Here is a 19,694-nt window from a genome sequence, read left to right on the forward strand (position 1 = left end):
TATTTTTGCTTACATGACATAAAATATTTTTTTAATAATTATAAACTTACTACCTACCCTTTTTCACATGAACGCGTAGAGATATTAAAGTTGAAATTCATATCAAACACTTCTTAAATCTAATTGCCTCTAAACTGTGAGAAATTCTAAATCAACGCAAAAATTCAAAACGCTGAGGTAGGTACCTACCTATAATGCAAATATAGGAAAAATAAATAAATAAAAAATAATCATACCGCATATTTTGAAATTCAAAACTACTCGCAACGGAATCAAGTAAGTAATTTGATTTAATACGTCATAAATTGTAAACCGCTACGTTTGTACGGCGGAACCCTCGGTGTGCGAGCCCGACTCGCACTTGGCCGGTTTTTTATCTTTCATAGTATTCAAGACTTTCTACTACCTGGTACATGGGGTAAATCCATTTTTTGCAAGTCTTCCATATTTTTTTTATCGAGTGATTTCGGGCTATTGAGTAGTCCCACAGTTTTGACGGCCAATTTTAGAAAAATGCGCAGACGCTAGCGACCCAAGTTTTACTGGCTTATTGATAAATTTAGTAAACAATTTAGCTCTCTGGCACAAGTTTAAAAAAAGTTATAGTGTAAAATGTTACTCTGGTCTACTATAGTAGGTCACGCGTGTACTCTAGTGTTAAAAATAGCAAAATTCTTATAACAAAAAGCTTTCCAGCCTAACACAATTTTAAATACTTCTATGGAAGGAAAGCAATAATAACATTATTAACACAGTGAGATTTTTTCAATAATGCTCAGGAATATCTTTAATTCTATGCTTTTTCCGTTCCTAAGCTTTTGGTATCTACGAACAATAAACTGTATACTGAACCCAATAAAGCGATCAAATAACCGGCCTTGTTTGTTCTTACTAACAAGATCTTTGGTCTAAGTTACTATTGCTTAATTAAGTATCCTTATTGTATTCCTTAGGCCTTACTAATGTATTTATTTAACTTCATTGATTTCAAGATCCTAGTGTTTTAAAACCATTTAAAATTAAATCAAACTTGTGACAAAATAATGTTGCCTATCGGTCCGAACCAATACCGTACCGGAAAGCGCAACGTAGGACGTCCACCCACAAGGTGGACCGACGACCTCATAAATATAGTGGGAAGGCGCTGGATGCAGGCTGCTGCCAACAGGTCATTGTGGAAGTCATTGGGGCAAGCCTATGTTCAGCAGTGGACGTCCTATGGCTGAAATGATGAGGATGATGAAGTTGCCTATTTTCCAGTTTCGTAAATGACATTGTGTGGAATTCATATTATGATACAAACTAAAGTTAGAATCCATGTTTGGTTTAAGCTTGGAGATTCATCAAAGAGCGCTTACCCCAACCTCGTTCCAACATGACGTCATGGCGAATAGTTGTTTTATAGTTATTGCAAAAGGTTTGTGTAGTACAGACGGCACATCAAGCTGTGCACTGTGGCATCTAATGTCGTTGTAATAGTGTCTATTTTGCAACAAAAATGTTTATTCTAACAGCACATAAGACGACTGTGTCAATTTTATACACTGTAAAGTTTTCCAAAGGCAAACAAGAATCAAAATGTGATAATGTATTTGTGATAATACTGTGTACAGATACGTACTTTCATTAAAGCTCATCCTAAATCCAAGTTAAAAGTCAGTTACCCATAGTACAAGCTTTGCTTAGTTTGGGGCTAGCGGCGCAATGTAAAATTTCCAAGGATACTTTTTTTTAAATTAATTTCTGCAAATAAGCTTTTAAAAAGCGCTTTTATACGTAGCCTGAGCTGGGAAGAAGCAATGCAAGAAACTCATCTCTTAGTCACTTAAATCAGCCTCTTTTTCAAGGGAAAACAATCTCACTATGCGAGCTAGGTAGCCATCGCAGTAACTTCAGCTTATTGCAAGTCGGTTGTGAGTTAAACTCAACGCGACTGGGTTTATAAATCCGCGCCTGTCCGGCCTGCGGTATTGCGGTCGATCAGATTGGGTTAGGCTCCTGCCGCTGCTTTAGTGATGCGGTTTACCTGTCGATATTTTTAGGCACCTGTTTTATCGATAAAATCATAATTTCCGTTATTGACAACCTTTGTATACGTCGTGGTTTCCATTAAAAGGTTTGATGGAACATAAATGAAATGGAGATTTGTTTTTATAATCATACATCGACAAAAATAAAAATGATTGTATAACGTAATCTAATGTAATGCCTGAAGTGTTTGTGATAACGCTATAGTAATTAATGGCAGATTCAGTACTCTAGGGAGCTCTTGCCTTTTTCATTTGACGGATGAAAGCCCTTTGTGTCTAGTGTCGCCGTTTAAGCAGCGTCATTATCGAGATAAACTCTTGTTACCACAAGAAATACTAATAACTCTGGCATAAGTTTAAGCTCTAATGTAGCCTTCCTCATCATGTTTATTATACTAGTTAGTGCCTTTTTCCTGTGATATGCGGTTGGCATGCGGGGTGCCCGCATTTCATTACATATTTTTCCTATCACGTGGGCTACTAATATGTATGAAATAATTTCGGCACGCACATAATTGCCGAAATCCGCATCACAATAAAAAAAAAGCACTAAGAGTTAATCGATAGATAGTTTTTTACCTAAAAATTCTACTGTCGCTACATCGATGCCTTTTCTACGTTACTATTCCATTTATCACCCAAAAACGTCCACAAAATTTACGCGACCGTATAACTCAGTTTTCGATACTGTGACTAATTTATTGGTACATCACTAACAAAAGACAGTTATAGGCACTGTTCACTACCAGTATCCCGTCGCACCAGTGTTTACATTCGACAAATCCTGAAACCAAGCACATACAACGGTTTCACAATCAAAAATACGGTTTCACTCCCGGTCTACAAAAACTATCCAAACCAATGCAAACGTTTTTTTGTGAAACTAACGAGTCGAATAACATATTTCATAGCTAGCTTTTGTTTTTGGAGGTTGGAAACAAAAGAGTACTGTAGTAGGACAAGCTTTAAAGTGCGGAAAAGTTTGGGTACAGGATAAGCTTTTTTAATTTAAAATATTTGTTAATCTAGCTCGTGTCATGTAAAATAAAACTTATCACTTCCATTTTGCTAACTATGAGCTCGCGCTTATTGTGTCATTGTTTGTGTGTACAAAATTAAAATTTAGCCAAAAATGTTGTGAATATTTTTCTTTCTCATGAAATATTTGCTCTGAAGCTTTGTGACATGAACGTGGCGTGGCGTTTATTTGTCGTGACGTGACGTCATTGCACTGTTTAAAAACATCTTGTCGCACTTAGTAGTTAGTTTAATAAATAAATTCTCATCATTTTATCCAAGGGCAGTCTATTTTAGACTCGAGACCTCCCACATAGCACCATCTCTCGCTGTTTGAACCTATCCAGTGCCAGTTATCTTTTAGATATCATCTTAATTGTGCTAAATGTAAAAATAGCTACACAATTACTAATAAAAGTACAGTCGACAGCACGTCAAGCTAAATACTTTGAGGACTTATGTGTATTAAGGTTGAGTTTGCAATAAAAATACAAAACCTGATGTGCTGTTGTATGTACACTCAATACGGCAGTCGCATTAGATACCAACCTATATCCTATATTGGGTTTGTGCTTCGCCGCCCCCCCGCCTTTGTAGGTGCCGCCGCCAAGCGCCCGCTCCTCGCCGAAGCGCGGGTACTCGCTGTGCACGCCAACGAGCGCGACGCCAGCCTCCTCGGTCGAAGCGTCCCTCCCGCCGCCAGAGTACGCCTTCATAGCGCCGGGGATCGACAGCGTCGAAACCGGCTTGCGTAGCTGGAATACACCGAATTGTTCCGTTAATTTTTGTTTTTGAAGTATGTCTGTTTTGTGGCAAGGGAGGTTTTTGATGCAAATACTTTGGGGGAAGCTTTTTGGCTGTTCTACATAAAGTTTTAGGCGAAGAGCTAAAAAACAAAATTACGCTGCAGTCACATAATTGGGAAAGATTGCACAATTTGAAATAGAAATGTCGTAAAAACAGGCTTATGCCCGTTTTCACTATCAATCCCTAATTTTTAAGGGACCCCTATGAAAAGACAATTCCTGTTAAGTGTTACCATAGGGGTCACTTAAAAATTAGGGATTGATGGTGAAAACGGGCATAAGAGTTATAAAAAACTGGACAAAATTGAAGTGCCTAAGGTAAGAATCGACCTTTTATTTGCCAGCGACTGCTCTTCCATCTGAGCTTTTCAAGTTATTTATAATTTAGGTTTTAATGCGACTGTTATTAACGCTGAGAATTTTAATAACTATGGTTTTGAGTGACATCAGAATATACATCTGAATTTCAGCTCAAAATCCAAAAAATCATCCCATTCCAGCAAAATGTTTGTTTGTTTTGAAAGTGCATTATAGTCACACAATAAGTGTACAACTTCATTTACTTTTCAACATCAGGGCCGACACGCAAAGTTATAAATTAAAATTGTTTATGTGAAACTAAGCCGTGATAAGCCCACAGTCCGCAGTGTTGGAAATAAATATAAGAATCCAAAACTTAATTATCACAAAACTATTTAAATTATAAGGATTGTGACTTTACACTCTTTATTTTGGGAATTATTACTTACTGCAAAACTTAAACATGCTGGAAATATTCAAAATATACTATGCACACTAAGCAAAGTTCAACTGTATAATTTGACACGAAAAAAAAAAGTATTTAATTATCTTATTTCTTTATGATGAGCTGAACCACTTTTATTTGGTTTTTTCATTAGAATAATTTTACTTGAAGTTAAGATATCAACTGGTATAGTTACGTGAGTTCTTGTTTATCTTTTGAAGTGAAGCGTTCAATATTAATTAAAACTTAAAACCACTTTTGCGGACAATAATTCCAATTTAATTGAAGACTAAAATAACATTGTCCAAATTAAAGTTTATTACACAGTTTCAGAGTCCATTACTTTAAAACCACAGAACTTTGGAATAGAGTACGGGCAGTGTGTTCTTTAAGTTTTGGTTGCCCAGGCAATTAAATTCAGGAGTATCAGAATATACAGGGCGGTTTTTGTAATTTCTGCCATATTTATAAACCTTAAGTGATCATCAAGTAGAGCAAATTTCAAGATTTAGGATCATCATATTAATAAATCGTGAAAATTGTAATTCCAGTTTAGTTAATTTCTGTGGTAATTATCATTTTCTATTATAGTGGTAGCAGTTATTATTTTAATAACCTACGTAATTATGAAAACAAACACAAACACAATATGATAGTAAAATTCGCCAAGCTGTAAAATTACCTAACCCTTTCAAAATAAAGATTTTCAAGCGTCTTTTGTTTTTACTGTTTTATTGTTTAAATACAAGCGGTAAAAATCAGAAGATGGAACAGTCTACTATTTTGAGCGTTTTTTGTTTTTGTGGTTCTATGCTTGGAAAAACGATTATTTACTTGACACTGGCTGAATGTGAAAACCACAAGAAGCCATTATCAAAACAAAAAAAAAACTATTCTATTTTTGAAATTGATCAATTAACATTTTCAAACTGATAGCGTTCCATTACATTGTTCCAACAGCGGCACCAAGATCTACATACCATTTGGCCAGGATTATTAAGAGAATTGACGGTAGTTGGGACGATAATGCGGGATAGTGGTGCGACGGCACGTAGGCAATTTGGAACTGATCGTAATGATGTCATTCTCACTATCGGTTCGTTTTGTAAGGCTTACTTAAAACTAAGTGATGTATAGCAAATAACAATTTATTGTTGTGATACGGAAGGAAGACCAACATAATGTTAACTTATTTAACTTAAACTTTCATATTGTATGTCAACGACTAGCGACGAAGCGGTGAGAGGAGGAGGAGATTCATAAACTTCATCTGTCAAAAATAATGCAAAAGACAAATGCTACGAGTATAAATAAAATGCAGATGGTTACTTTAGCTCTAGATGACAACTTTGGCTCAACAAAAAGTATTGAAATTGAGCAAACTATATTGCAACTAAAAACAAATAAGCATTAGCAACACTATCTAACATGAAGAGGTAGGAACTAGTTAAATCCTTTTTTGTTTTAAGCCAAAGTCGCCATTAGAGCTAAAGAAATCCACAAATACAGTACTTTTGGAATAACGAATCAGTATGCAACGCATTCAATGCATTGACAACACTACTGCACTATTGGATTGACATACGACTGCAAATTCTTGATGGATATTCCATTCACTCCTGCGGCGACAGTAACGGGGAACAATACGGGAATGGCAAATCACTATGGACCAGACTCGGTAAGCTTTAGTGACCGGCTGGAATAGGCTCGTTCGTTTAAACTGCCGAGTTTGGCTTACGACCTAATCGTCTAAAATACCAATCCAGGCAAAATAGTGCTTTTATGTGATTTGGTCATTATTTTTACATTTCTTTTTCACTTTAATTACTACACAGAGAGGGGTTATAAACCAAACAACTTAGTACTATGATTCAGCCGAAAATGTGAAGGTCACAAAATAATGTAAGTTCACCTAATTTTATTCACATTTCAGTATCGTATTTTTTATTTTATTATGAAAAATAAAAAATTGCCTAATTAATTTACAACTGACTTACAAAGGTTATTTATAATTACTATCGCTTTAACACTCATAATAACATGAATTGTGCCGTTTGGTATTTCTAGGACTAGGCGCAGACCACCGATTTTTAGTTGGCCTATAGTTGTGCCCGATTTTAAATTGTAATGAAGAATCGGCCAAATCAAATCGGAGTAGGTAATGTGCACTTCCATACATGCCCATACTGATCAACTGCCCGACTAAACTATCGGCCGACGAAAAATCGATGGTCTGCGCCTAGGCTTAATGTGTCCGTTACGTGGTGTACAATAAAGTTTATTTATATGTATAGACCATGTATAAGCAAAACAACAATGTACTCTCTGTCCCAGGAAGCTTCTAGCTAGATGCTGTATTGTCAAATTAACAATGGCTTACACAGAATTGGCCATAGAATATTCAAACAATAGGCTATCTTAGTTTCTAGACAATTTTAAACCATTAATTGGTTTTCAGACGTTTTAAGACTATTTATAACCACAGAAAAAGTATGAAAATACCTTAACTACTTAATCATAACCTGTATTTTTCAGATGTCAAGCTGTATGTAATTTAACATTCATAACATACTTTTGTCATTAATGAGAAATCTCAAATTGTATGATTATTCCCAACTTAAATTAGCGGATATGTAAGTTGTAAGATCTAAATAGGATCTGTAGAACAGCTTTAAATTTCCTAGAGAGCAAGATATCTGAGTTAGTCGAAATGTTCCCGAGAGTTTGTGGGAACTTGGATTCGAGAAAAGTTCCGCTGTAAAAGGATTTAGCTAACCGAGTGTGGCAGGATGTACCAAAATAGTATCGTGAAACTTTCGGAAGAGTTAAATTTTTAGATAAAAATCACACACATTCACTACGTCATGTGTACCTTGATGATTGGTGTATTTTTTCATATTATTTAATTTAAAACTTTTTCTTTTTCACAAAAACTGTAAGATAAGTAATGAGACAATGACATATTGCTAACTACGTACCTAGTACAAGGTATTAAATTTCTATGGTAGGTACCGATATAGAAGTAAAGTATAAGTGCTTTAAGTTCTTTTACTGACGCATTTCTAATTAAATTTTGACGTAATAAGTTTCAACAAAACAAGAAATAGCACAATGCGTTTCAACATGGCGCATTGCCACACTTTAGCGCCACTTTACGCACCACTTAACACTTCATTCATCATTTCAGTAATTTGGCAACTGCGTGTGCCGCAGTCTTAATTCTACAGACACTAGCTCAAGTAAAGAAATAAAGTTCCTCAAGCCGCAGCAATTACGAAAATCGCAATCTCACTAAGCGAGCTCTTACACTGCTCATAAATAAGTAGACCTCCTATAACGATATCCATATTTATGCTATGGTAATGAATCGCTCAAATCAGCAGTGGGAATATATGACTTACATTACCAGGAATAAATTAAAAATTAAGACATACAGGGTGGAAATGATAAGTGATCTCACTCGATTATTTCTAAACTATAAAAGAAATCAAAAAAACTATTTACTGATCCTGAAAGTGCTTCATTAGCTCAATCAAACGGTATCATTAAAAGGTTACAGAATAAACTGGATCTATCCGAAAATTCAATGTTTCCAGCTTCGATACTAAATGTATGCCAGCCACATAATATTGGAAGCTGGAAAGCTGGAAACATTGAATTTTCGGATAGATCCAGTTTATTCTGTAACCTGTAAAATTGGTACCGTTTGAAAGAGCTCGTGAAGCACTTACAGGATCAGTAACTAGTTTTTTAATATATCGTTAGTTTAGATATAATCGAGTGAGATAACTTATCGTTTCCACCCTGTATGTACTAAGAAATGCCAACCGACGTGTAATTACGTTGTAAAGTTTTCAGTAGCGCAAAGTGGATGGAAGATCAATAATGATGGAAATAGGTTAATTTAAATTGTATCGAAGCCCAAATGTCAAGTGGTCGTTATACTGAACGATTGGCACGTGATTGCCAAAGACGTAGCACAGTGGTTTGTTTTATGGCACGTTTCATGGTCGCGATATCAGATGCGCGCGGTAGATGGCGCGAGTGTAAATGTATCATAACTGCTTTTCCTTATACCAAGGAACATAACATTTTTTATACCTTTGTTTGTCATCTGTTATTTGCTTTGCATTGAAAGGAAGACAAAAATATGTTATAAATTGTAATATTTTTCTTCTGATTATTTCTTTCGGTTCTACCATTCTCATTTATGGTTTTGTCAATATTTCACTCACTTTCATAGTTTTGCAGTATTAATTCAACTTTACAGATTGCATCGTCCATCTTTGTCCACTGAAGCTGTGCTGAGCGAAATAAAATTCCATATGATGGATGGACGTGGTTATGATACCGTGAACTAGGTAGTAGAGAAACAAAACAAATTCTATTTATTCTCTCTTTCTCTCATTTCTATTGGCGCAAAATGCAAAAGGACAAAATCAGAATTTCATTCAAAGATCATCTTTAACAATGCCGAAGTGACTTTCAGTCACTGAAGAAGTTGGAGATATACGAGTACAAGTTGTTGCAATTCACGAAGGTGCAGTGCAGAAGGTGGAGTGAGCTTTACATGTGAGGTGGCTCGCTACTGTTCGTTTTTCAAACGTTTTGACAGACATTACACTAGTGCATGTACATTGTACACATACACACACAAGTTAAGCTCACTCGCCTTCGTGAGTTTCAAGAATTATACCTATACCAATAGGTAAGTCCGTGAAAAGACAGGTCTGAACACGAATAATAAATAGAATTCTACCGTTAAACGTGAATGACAGCCAATAAATCCATAGCCATTTGGAAATTCACTTAACCACTGAAGTGCCAGTTAGTTAAACCAATCAGCATTTTAAAAGACTGCTCAATCAAACCAATAAAGTTCTCTTCGTAAAACCGACCAATTCGTTGAATCGTGATTTTCTCGCGCTAAGTCTGGTTTAAGTTATTCAAATTAGTTTCTTGGGTGAAAAGACGAGAGTTGCTCGATCCATCGATTTACAATGCGCCCTCGAATACAATAAATTATATGTCTGTCTTTTTTCCTCTTAGACGAAAGTGTCCGTCTCTCACTGTCTCGCCGACGCACTAACGCTCCTAATGAATCGCAATAAAGGTTTTATTCGATTTTATTGTTAGGCTTGGACAGTTTCGTTGTTCAACAGCCAGCTATTGGAGCAAGATGGCTCGGTATTCGTATAGTTTTTTGAATTGTTTAGAATTTTACGAATTTAAGTTTCTACGATCAATTGCGTAAGACAAGACACGGCATTATCTCCATTCAGTAAAAAGTAAGAGATTATCTTCTAATAAATTAACACGAGTCAAATACCAGGACAGAATATAAATTTTAAAAAGTTTAAAGTAAAAGCAAAAATCATTTTTTATTAACCCTTTGAAAAACCGTTAGCGCTACAAACTACAAGGAAAACAAACGACTGTTCGTGTAAAAACAGCACAAAAACGCTGCACTGGCTACAGAAAATAAAATTTTGACAGTTGCCGGCACTTTCGGCGTTATCTGGTGCATATTTAATTTGATTGGGGCGATCCTACGTAACAGCGTGTGTTTCTAACAAGATTAAAAAATACTATCAACAGAACACGGTCTAAAGCTGGCGAAAAAAACATTTTTTTTACAAAAGCCCCGTTTATCTTTTGTGTATTTTGCAGAGAAATGATTATAGTGGAATGTTTTACACGTTGATTAAAAATTACAGGACGTTTTTGGATCACGTACGATCACAAATCGTTCTGGTTTATTGTATGAAACTGGCCAAGTGCGAGACAGGGAACGCAAAACAAACATCTAAAAAATATATACACACATTTGCATGTGTAATTTTTCATTTGACAAGGCATTTCTGAAGCGGCTTGTCAAGGTGGAGCGGAATTTGTGTTAAACAGTTTTTTCCATGATTAATGATACTTCCATGGAACATACTCGTCAAGTACCTATTTTTAAACAAAGCTCGTTGCCAAGTTGTTTATTTAATATTATTGTTTTATGGCCCGCCCGCCTGTTCCGCCCGTTGCCTTACTAATTATTATGTCAAAAGCACTTATTACTCAAAGATAGCACGTCAAGATTTTAACAAAAAGCTATAAATTTTTTTGTCTTTTCTAGGGATAGACTCTGGGAAATTCAAATGAAAAGTAAAATCAAGTCGAGAGTCAATCTCACAGAATTATTTTTTCTTCACTACCCATCTTTGTAAATCAGAAAAGGGGTTAAGAACCAAGTGTGCACTTTGAATACAGACAATGACTTGGAAATATCACGATATTGCAACTTTAGCAACTCATTATTCAGAATGTTATCGTTGTTTTTTATTCCCGCACTCCATCGCGAAGAAATATTTCAGAGTGAAATGACTGGCGTTATTGGATTCCAGCCAGCTTTAAAAGGCAATGGCAAATTGCTTTAAAATGTGTTTATGCAATTATTGATAGACGCCCTTATTGAATTGATATTGGAAGTCAGAAAAAGACTCCAATTGTGAAGGCGTCCTGAAAAGAAGCCGTTGATTTATTTCGCTCAGTGCATCTGACAGCCAATGTTATGACGATTAATTTATTTTAATTTGTCCTGAAAGAACGACCACCGAAGCGGTGGTGTTTATTCTCAATTCGAATAAAATAAATGGTCCTTAGTTGCCGCTGAAGTTTTAATAGAAAATTAGAAGGGCGAAAGAAGGATAGAGTGAATATAAAATATGTCATCACCTAGAAATATGACTATTCCTAGTTTTGATCCATTCCCCGCTGTGATTCCTGTTTTCGTCATTATTAACTATAGCCACCATTCTTGAGTGGCGACCACGAGCTGGAAGACGTAGCGTGGGCAGGCCTCCCACTAGGTGGACCGACGATCTGGTGAAGGTCGCGGGAGGTACCTGGATGCAAGCGGCGCAGGACCGGTCTTTGTGGAAATCCTTGGGGGAGGCCTTTGTCCAGCAGTGGACGTCTTTCGACTGAAACGAACGAACTGTTACATCCCTCTGATGTACATAAAACCCCTGATGCCCAGAAAATCCTGCGGCATCAGCATTTTTGCCCGAGTTGGCTCGCCCGCTTCACGGGCTCGCCAGTTCTTCGCTACCACTCGTGCGTGACGGCTGCCTCTTTCAAATCCAATCATTGTATTTTATTTTAGCTAGAATAACTAGCCTTTTTTAAAAAGACTCTATCAAAGCCCGGCCTAACATTGGTGGCAGCGGTGGGATTTATAAAATCCTCGGTACCGCGTCCGAAGTATAGTATAGTGAACAAACAGTGTGTGTGCAAGTGATCCAAGTTCGAACTCAGAATCTCACCGTATCTCACTGTATCTCGCCGTATCTCACCGTTTCTCGTCGCATCACACTGCATCATCGCTGTACCTCTTCGTGTCCCGCTACATTTCACCGTGTCCCACTGTGTCCCGCTGTATCTGCTGTGTCCCACTGTTCCCGCTGTGTCCCGCAACCGTCGTCGAACTCACCATCATCGCTGGCCCTGAAAGAAAATACTTACCATCTCCACTGCATCCTGAAGAAGAATCTCATCGCTGTATCCTGCTCCGCCGTATCCCGATTTGCCGCAATCTGAAATAAATATCATCCTAACTCAAGACAATCAACGCGTAACACCGTGCCTGAGACGCCCTTATCGCTCCGGAATGCAGCCGCTTCCCGTCGCCGCGCTCACGTTCGCCGTCTACGCAACATTGTAGTGAGTCTGGCCTTTGTTCTTTGTACCTTATCTAATATTCAATTGATTCAATTCTTTGTGTGGCGTTGTGACCAATTTTATCGTGTATTCCTTTTGTAATCATTTACGGTTTAAGAAGTTTAACTTTACATCAATTCAAAATGTCAAAATCAGAGTTCAGAGTACCCAAGGACGTGCTCCCCGTACCGGTAGACGTGGACTTGCCAATGTCGGAGGACGATAGAGCCACAAGCCCAGTAGCGGACGTCCAAAGGGAAAAAAGGGGCAGAAAACCTGCTCCCTCAACTATTGCAATGAATTTAGACCTCAGTATCCTCCTAAAATTCATAAAGCCATACGATGGCAGTAGAGAAACTTTAAACTCTTTTATCATAAACTGCAACAACGCCTACAACTTAGCCACGGAAACCCAAAAACATATAGTTTTTAAATACATATTATGCCAACTTCAAGGGAAAGCGGAAGTCGCGTGCTCCATAAAAGAATTCACCAATTGGGAACAATTGAAGGAATTCTTGAAAACTCAATTCAGTGAGCGTAAACATTATGCGCACCTGCTAATGGACCTCCAAGAGAGTAAGCAGAGCGGTAATGAAAACGTCAGCCAATATGCGCTCCGAGTCGAGACATGCCTGTCCCAACTCCTGACGGAGATATCGTTGTCGCAAACTAAAGTCAAAGAAATTCCCGGTAGGACAGCCGCAATGGAGGATCTCGCTCTCCACCATTTCTTAATGGGATTACATCCCCGTATCTCCAATATAGTGAGATGTCGCTCACCATCAACCCTCAACGAAGCCGTAAACCTCGCCGTATCCGAAGAACGGATACAACAGACTCTATACAAAAAACCTGTTCCCGACCAAAGACCCAACAACAATAACAATAATCGATTCACGAAACCCCGTCAGAATTTCAACAACCAACAACAAAGTTCTCAATCTCAATCTCAACCTCAACCTTCGGGTTCCAACTCCACTGTCGTATGTCGATACTGCAAAGCCCCAGGGCATACTATCGACGTCTGTCGAAAACGAGAATACAATAATAGAATGAGGGGTCAAAGGCCTCCATTCAACACCCCAAATCCTCAGTTCCGTAGGGTCAACTTCAACCAGGACCAACAGGAGGACGACGAGGGTCATGACGAAGTTGACTTCAATCCCTCAGAAAATTTAAACGAGTAGTGGACTCCCGGCGGTGTCCCGCGAGTCCAAAACGCAAACCAACTCTGATTCCAAACGAAAAGACACCCACTGCATCCACTGTATCCACTGCATCCACTGTATCCACTGTATCCACCGTATCCACTGTATCCGCCAAACCAAAGGCGACCGCTGTATCCACTGCATCCACTGTATCCACTGTATCCGCCGAACCAAAGGCGACCGCTGTATCCACTGTATCCGCCAAACCAAAGGCGACCACTGTATCCACTGCATCCACTGTATCCACTGCATCCACTGTACCCACTGCATCCACTGTATCCGCCAAACCAAAGGCGACCACTGTATCCTCTGCATCAAAGCCAACCACCGTATCCACTGTATCCGCTGAGTCAAAGTCAACCACTGTATCAAATGCAAAATCCACTACACCCAAGCGCAGGCCTTCCCTGACGACTCCGCTAACTGAAAAAAACACACAAATTTACGAAATATCATTTGATCCCTCAATCAAATCGTTACCACATGTTGTAATCAACACAGCCGCTTCTGAAATGCCACTGTCGCTTTTAATTGACACAGGTTCTTCAATAAGCCTACTCAAAAAGTCGTGTATCAAACCTCAAACTCCGCTGAACGAGGAAAAGCTCAAACTTAAGGGCTTTAACTCTGCTGACGAATCCGTCCCAACGTTGGGCTCACTTAATTTGGCGTTATACATAAAAGACAAACCCAAAGTTTCCATCAAACACAAATTCCACGTAGTGGGAGACATTGATTTCCCCTACGACGGCATCGTGGGTAACGACCTCCTTAACCAATTCAATGGCAGCATCGACTTCACGCGCGAAGCCCTGAAGCTTGGAAAACATATCTTGAAGTTATTCTTTACGGATCCTTATTACACCGTTCCAGCACGCTCAGAGAAAGTAATAGAGTGTTCAGTTTCTAATCCTGACCTTAAAGAAGGTGTCATTCTAGATCAGCATATATCCCAGAACCTACTAATATCAAACTGCTTAGTAAAAGTCAAGGAAAATGATAAAATTAACATAACAGTCGCCAATACCTCAGAACAGCCGATAAATATCAAAACAAATCTCAATCTTCACCTGGAACCTCTTCATACCTCTGCGTATCCTGTCCATACTAGTAGACAGACGACATCCAAACGAACTGAAGAAGTTATAAATTCACTCAGAGCAAATCACTTGAACCAAGAAGAGAGAGATGCTCTTATAGATCTCTGCTCCCAATACTCAGATATATTCCACTTGCCAGGCGATCAATTAACTTTCACCACTGCTCTCGACCACAAAATCAAAACTACAGTCGACGAACCCGTTCACACCAAATCCTACAGATTCCCAGAATGCCATAAGCAGGAGGTAGAATCGCAAATCAACCAAATGCTTGACCAAAACATTATCGAGCCCTCTTCATCGCCGTGGAGCTCTCCCATATGGATAGTTCCCAAAAAACTAGATTCCCAAGGAAGACGAAAATGGAGAGTTGTCATCGACTATAGGAAGTTGAACAACATCACAATAGGCGAAACCTATCCAATTCCCCAAATCCATGAAATCCTCGACCAGCTAGGCAAGAGCAAATACTTCAGCACTCTGGATCTTACCTCGGGCTTCCATCAAATTCTCGTATCTCCTGAAGACGCACCCAAAACCGCGTTCTCCGTCCCTCAGGGGCATTTCCAATTCAATAGGATGCCATTTGGGCTTAAAAATGCGCCATCCACCTTCCAAAAACTCATGAACAACTGCCTTTCTGGCCTTCAGGGTACACGATGCTTCGTTTATTTAGACGATATCGTCGTGTACTCCCCTGACCTATTTTCCCAAATTGACAACCTCAAAATCGTCTTCGACAGAATCCGTAATTTCAATTTAAAACTCCAGCCAGACAAGTGTGAGTTCCTCCGGAAGGAAGTGGCTTACCTTGGCCATATCATCAGTGAAAATGGCGTTAAGCCTAACCCCGACAAGACCAACGCTGTAACAGAATTTCCAGTACCACAATCTCCAAAAGATGTGAAATCTTTCCTGGGTTTAGTTTCCTATTATAGGAGATTCATATCAGATTTCTCAAAACTAGCTAAACCCTTAACTTCCCTCCTTAAAAAGGACACGCCTTTTAATTGGCAAAACGAGCAACAACTCGCATTCGAATCCCTAAAAAACAAACTTGTCTCAGCCCCGATTTTAGCTTATCCAGACTTTACACAACCCTTCCTTCTGACTTGCGACGCTTCCAACTATGCGATATCCGCAATATTATCCCAAGGTCCCGTGGGACGAGACCGTCCCATTGCATACGCATCTCGCACTCTCAATAAGGCGGAATGCAATTACAGTGTGACTGAAAAGGAATGCCTAGCAATCCTGTTCGGCACCAAAACGTTCCGACCTTACCTCTATGGAACCCGCTTCACAATCATCACAGACCACAAACCCCTTCAATGGCTTTTTAATTGCAAGGACCCCGGGTCTCGCTTAGTCCGGTGGCGCCTAAAACTGGAAGAGTTCGAGTATAATATCCAATATAAAAAAGGCAAAGTAAACGCCAATGCTGACGCATTATCTCGACATCCTGTAAATCCAATAATCCCTACCGACTCTCCACCGCAATTAGAAGCTCCAAATCAACTTGATCCTGTCCAATCCGCTGATAACGGAAATAATGACTTACCTTTTAGTCCGCTCACGCTGGATGATCTAAATATTCAGCTCCCGCATACTTCTGAAAATGATAGTGACAGTATACCTAACATTGACCTATTAGATGATGATCGTGAAATCACATTCCCATCCAGTCCTGAGGAAACTAACCCGACTCAATCCTCTGAACCTGCAATTCCTACTACAACTACTCCTGATCCTACACCTTCTACAAGTAAAAACATTCCCGCTGAATCCAATCCTGAAATGCAAGAAAACTTACCTCCTCAGCCACTCCTAGATGCTCCCGATCCATCACCTGGAAATCAAGATACCTTACCTCAGCTCCTCCCAACGCCTGACTCTCCCCTGCAAGATCCTGAAACACTTAACCTAAGTCCCAACTTACCTTCAAGTCCAGAACACGTAGCCCTCGGTGATGATTACTCCAAATTCCTGAAAGAAATCAATAATAAAAACAGAAATTATTCCACAAAGGTGTTAGAACATAATCAATCCCTTCTGAAATCTCATGCCAAAATCCTACTAGTCCCTACGTCCATCGATTTAGACGAATCGAATGCCTATATCTCCGAAATTCTTGAACAAGCTACAGACCCCAAAGAAATACTGTATTCAGAAAAACAACTATACTCATTCGAAAGAATCCCTGACATTAATAATAAATCAATTTATCTCATCTATCCGAAAGTAAACCACTTTGACGAGTGTACTTACCCAGAAATATTCCAAACATTGAAAACTGTAAGAAACCACTTATTAGAATCAACAGATGATGTAATAGAAATCGCATTACCTGACTTTAAAAATCCATTCCAAAAACATTCTTTTGCTAAAATATACAACATCATTGTCTACCTTTTCCACGACACTAATATTACAGTAAATATCTACCACAACAATATAATTCATCCAAGCCTTAGTGAGATAAAGAAAATCCTAAGAGAAAATCATGACCTCCCGATTGCTGGCCATTTGGGTTGCAATCGAATGCTAAGCCGAATCCAAGAACGCTATTACTGGAAAGGAATGAAAAGCGACGTAGAATCATATATTAAAAACTGCACTTCCTGTCAGGAAAACAAGGCCCTAAGACGAACTAACAAGGCGCCCATGCAGATAACCACCACTTCTACTAGCCCTTTTCAAAGAATAGCCCTGGACATTGTAGGTCCACTTCCCGAATCAGGTCCCGCAAAACTTAAATATATTCTAACAATACAGGATGATCTAACCAAATTCTCAGTAGCTTATCCTTTACGTAGTGTCTCTTCCGAAGAAACAACCGACTGTCTGGTCCACTTCATTTCCCTATTTGGCATCCCAGTTTCAATTCTCACTGATCAAGGCACAAACTTTACCGCTGACCTCTTTAAAAAGACCTGTTCCTTCCTCAAAATAAAACAGATATGGTCCACTCCGTATCATCCACAAACTCAAGGAGCTCTGGAAAGAAGTCATTCGACACTTAAAGAATATCTGAAGTCTTACGTTAACGAGAACCAAGATGATTGGCCCCGTTACGTTTACACGGCTATCCTAGCTTACAATTCAGCCATTCATAGTACCACGAACTTCACCCCTTACGAACTACTGTTTGGGCACAAGGCCTTTATTCCCGATTCCATTTATAGTCAAGACCTCACTACTTACCCCGACTACGTCCGGATGCTCCAACACCGACTTAAATTATCCTGGGAACGGGCTGTTGAAAACATCGAAAAATCCAAAGAAAGATCCAAAGGCTACTACGATAGCAGGACTCGTCCCGTTAAATACAAAGTGGGAGACTTTGTATATTTGAAAAATCATGTAAGACTGCGTAAAGCACTTTCACCTATATGGAAAGGTCCATACAAGGTTATTGCTGTTCATAACAACAATACCCTCACTCTTTTAATCAATAGACGTCACGTCAAACATCACTGCGACGAGGTGAAATTAGCTGGCGTCTTTCCCAGTTCTCCTTAGTTAAGTAATATAATAGGTTAGTTATCGTTAGTTATCACTAGACGTTAGAACTTACTTTTAATTTGTTTATTTTCAGCGTGTCAGCTACGGCTACGCCAAGTTTCATAACACCGATACCCACAAGTTCGGGCATCTATTTTGATTATATTGGAAAAGCCAAAATCATTAGTGGAAATTTAAGGATACTGATTCCATTAGACATTTCATATATAAGGCCGCATATACAAAATATTAATCAGGAACTGGATAAGGTCAAATTCATTTGCGAAAGAATAAAACCGCTAGATAATTCCGAGTGCTTTAACATCCTTCAACCTTTTGCAATCCGTTTTAAAGATATAATCAAAGATTATTCTTCAATAACTCATTTAATAGACAGTAGAGTAAAACGTAGCGCATGGATCCCCGGAATAGGCTCCCTTATGAAGCAGATCTTCGGTACTCTGGACGAAGATGATGCTATCAAATACGATGCGGCTATAAAACATGTACAAAACAACCAAAAGAGATTAGCTTCATTAATGAAAGACCACATATTAGTCACTACATCTGTATTATCCGCTTATAATGAAACATTAAGTAAAATCAAGGTTAACGAAGATAATCTCAGTGCAGCTATCAACAAGCTCTCAGCCAAACTTATAAATATCTCTGATACTACCAATAGTCTATTAATAACTTCTGAAATAAATGAAATTTTCACCAATTTAGAATCATCTTTGCTTACCTTATCGTTTCAGATCGAAGACATAATCAATGCAATCTTATTTAGTAATGTTAACGTCATTCATCCGTCAGTAATAACTCCGCAACAACTTTATAGAGAGCTTGCCGATAACTACCGACACTTACCCAGTGATTTGGAACTTGCCGTAGACTTAGATATAAGTTTGATTCATGTTATTTTAAATCTTAGTAATTTAGTTAGCTATTATGTTAGTAATAAGATAATGTTTGTACTACAAGTGCCCCTAGTAGGTCCACGCCAGTTTTACTTGTATAATAATATACCGTTACCAACTCCTCATAACTTAACAAGACCAGACTCATTCAGCGTTGTAATACCTAGCCATAAGTATATCCTTATAACAAAGGACAAACTACACTACAATAACTTGGATTCCCTCGAAAAGTGCAAACATACCAATAAACAAAACTATATCTGTGAATCAGTGAATGTGTTCCCAACCAGTGAAAACCCCAATTGTGAAAGTGAACTATTATCTAAAGTAATAACAAAACTACCTAATCAGTGTCGAACGGAATTCATCCGTGGTAATTTGGACGTTTGGAAACCACTCCGGAATAATAAGTGGATATTTGTTCAATCCACCTTAAGTAAATTGTCAATAGATTGTTCAAACTCCGAAACGTTAGAAACTAATATTATAGGAACCGGAATCATAGAAATTCCAACATCTTGTAAAGCTTATTGTAAAGATACCCAATTGATACCTAAAAATAATGTATTAAATATAACTTTACCTTCATCTAACTTAGACTTTAATCTGATTAATGACAGTTGTTGTAATGTCCATAAATTCAAGAAAATGGCC

At 38.4% G+C, this 19,694-nt stretch overlaps 1 protein-coding gene across 2 annotated transcripts in view; it reads right to left on the bottom strand.

Moving 5' to 3' along the window:
* The window catches only part of LOC135079336 (small conductance calcium-activated potassium channel protein), a 273,263-nt gene that overhangs the window by 22,584 nt on the left and 230,985 nt on the right, over positions 1–19,694 (bottom strand). For both annotated transcript variants that reach the window (XM_063973970.1, XM_063973969.1), the window contains one exon: positions 3,597–3,802. In XM_063973970.1, the coding sequence (XP_063830040.1) occupies positions 3,597–3,802 (206 nt within the window). The remainder of the gene's footprint in view (positions 1–3,596; positions 3,803–19,694) is intronic.

The sequence above is a fragment of the Ostrinia nubilalis genome, chromosome 16 (assembly GCF_963855985.1).
Source record: "Ostrinia nubilalis chromosome 16, ilOstNubi1.1, whole genome shotgun sequence".
Lineage (NCBI taxonomy): Eukaryota > Metazoa > Arthropoda > Insecta > Lepidoptera > Crambidae > Ostrinia > Ostrinia nubilalis.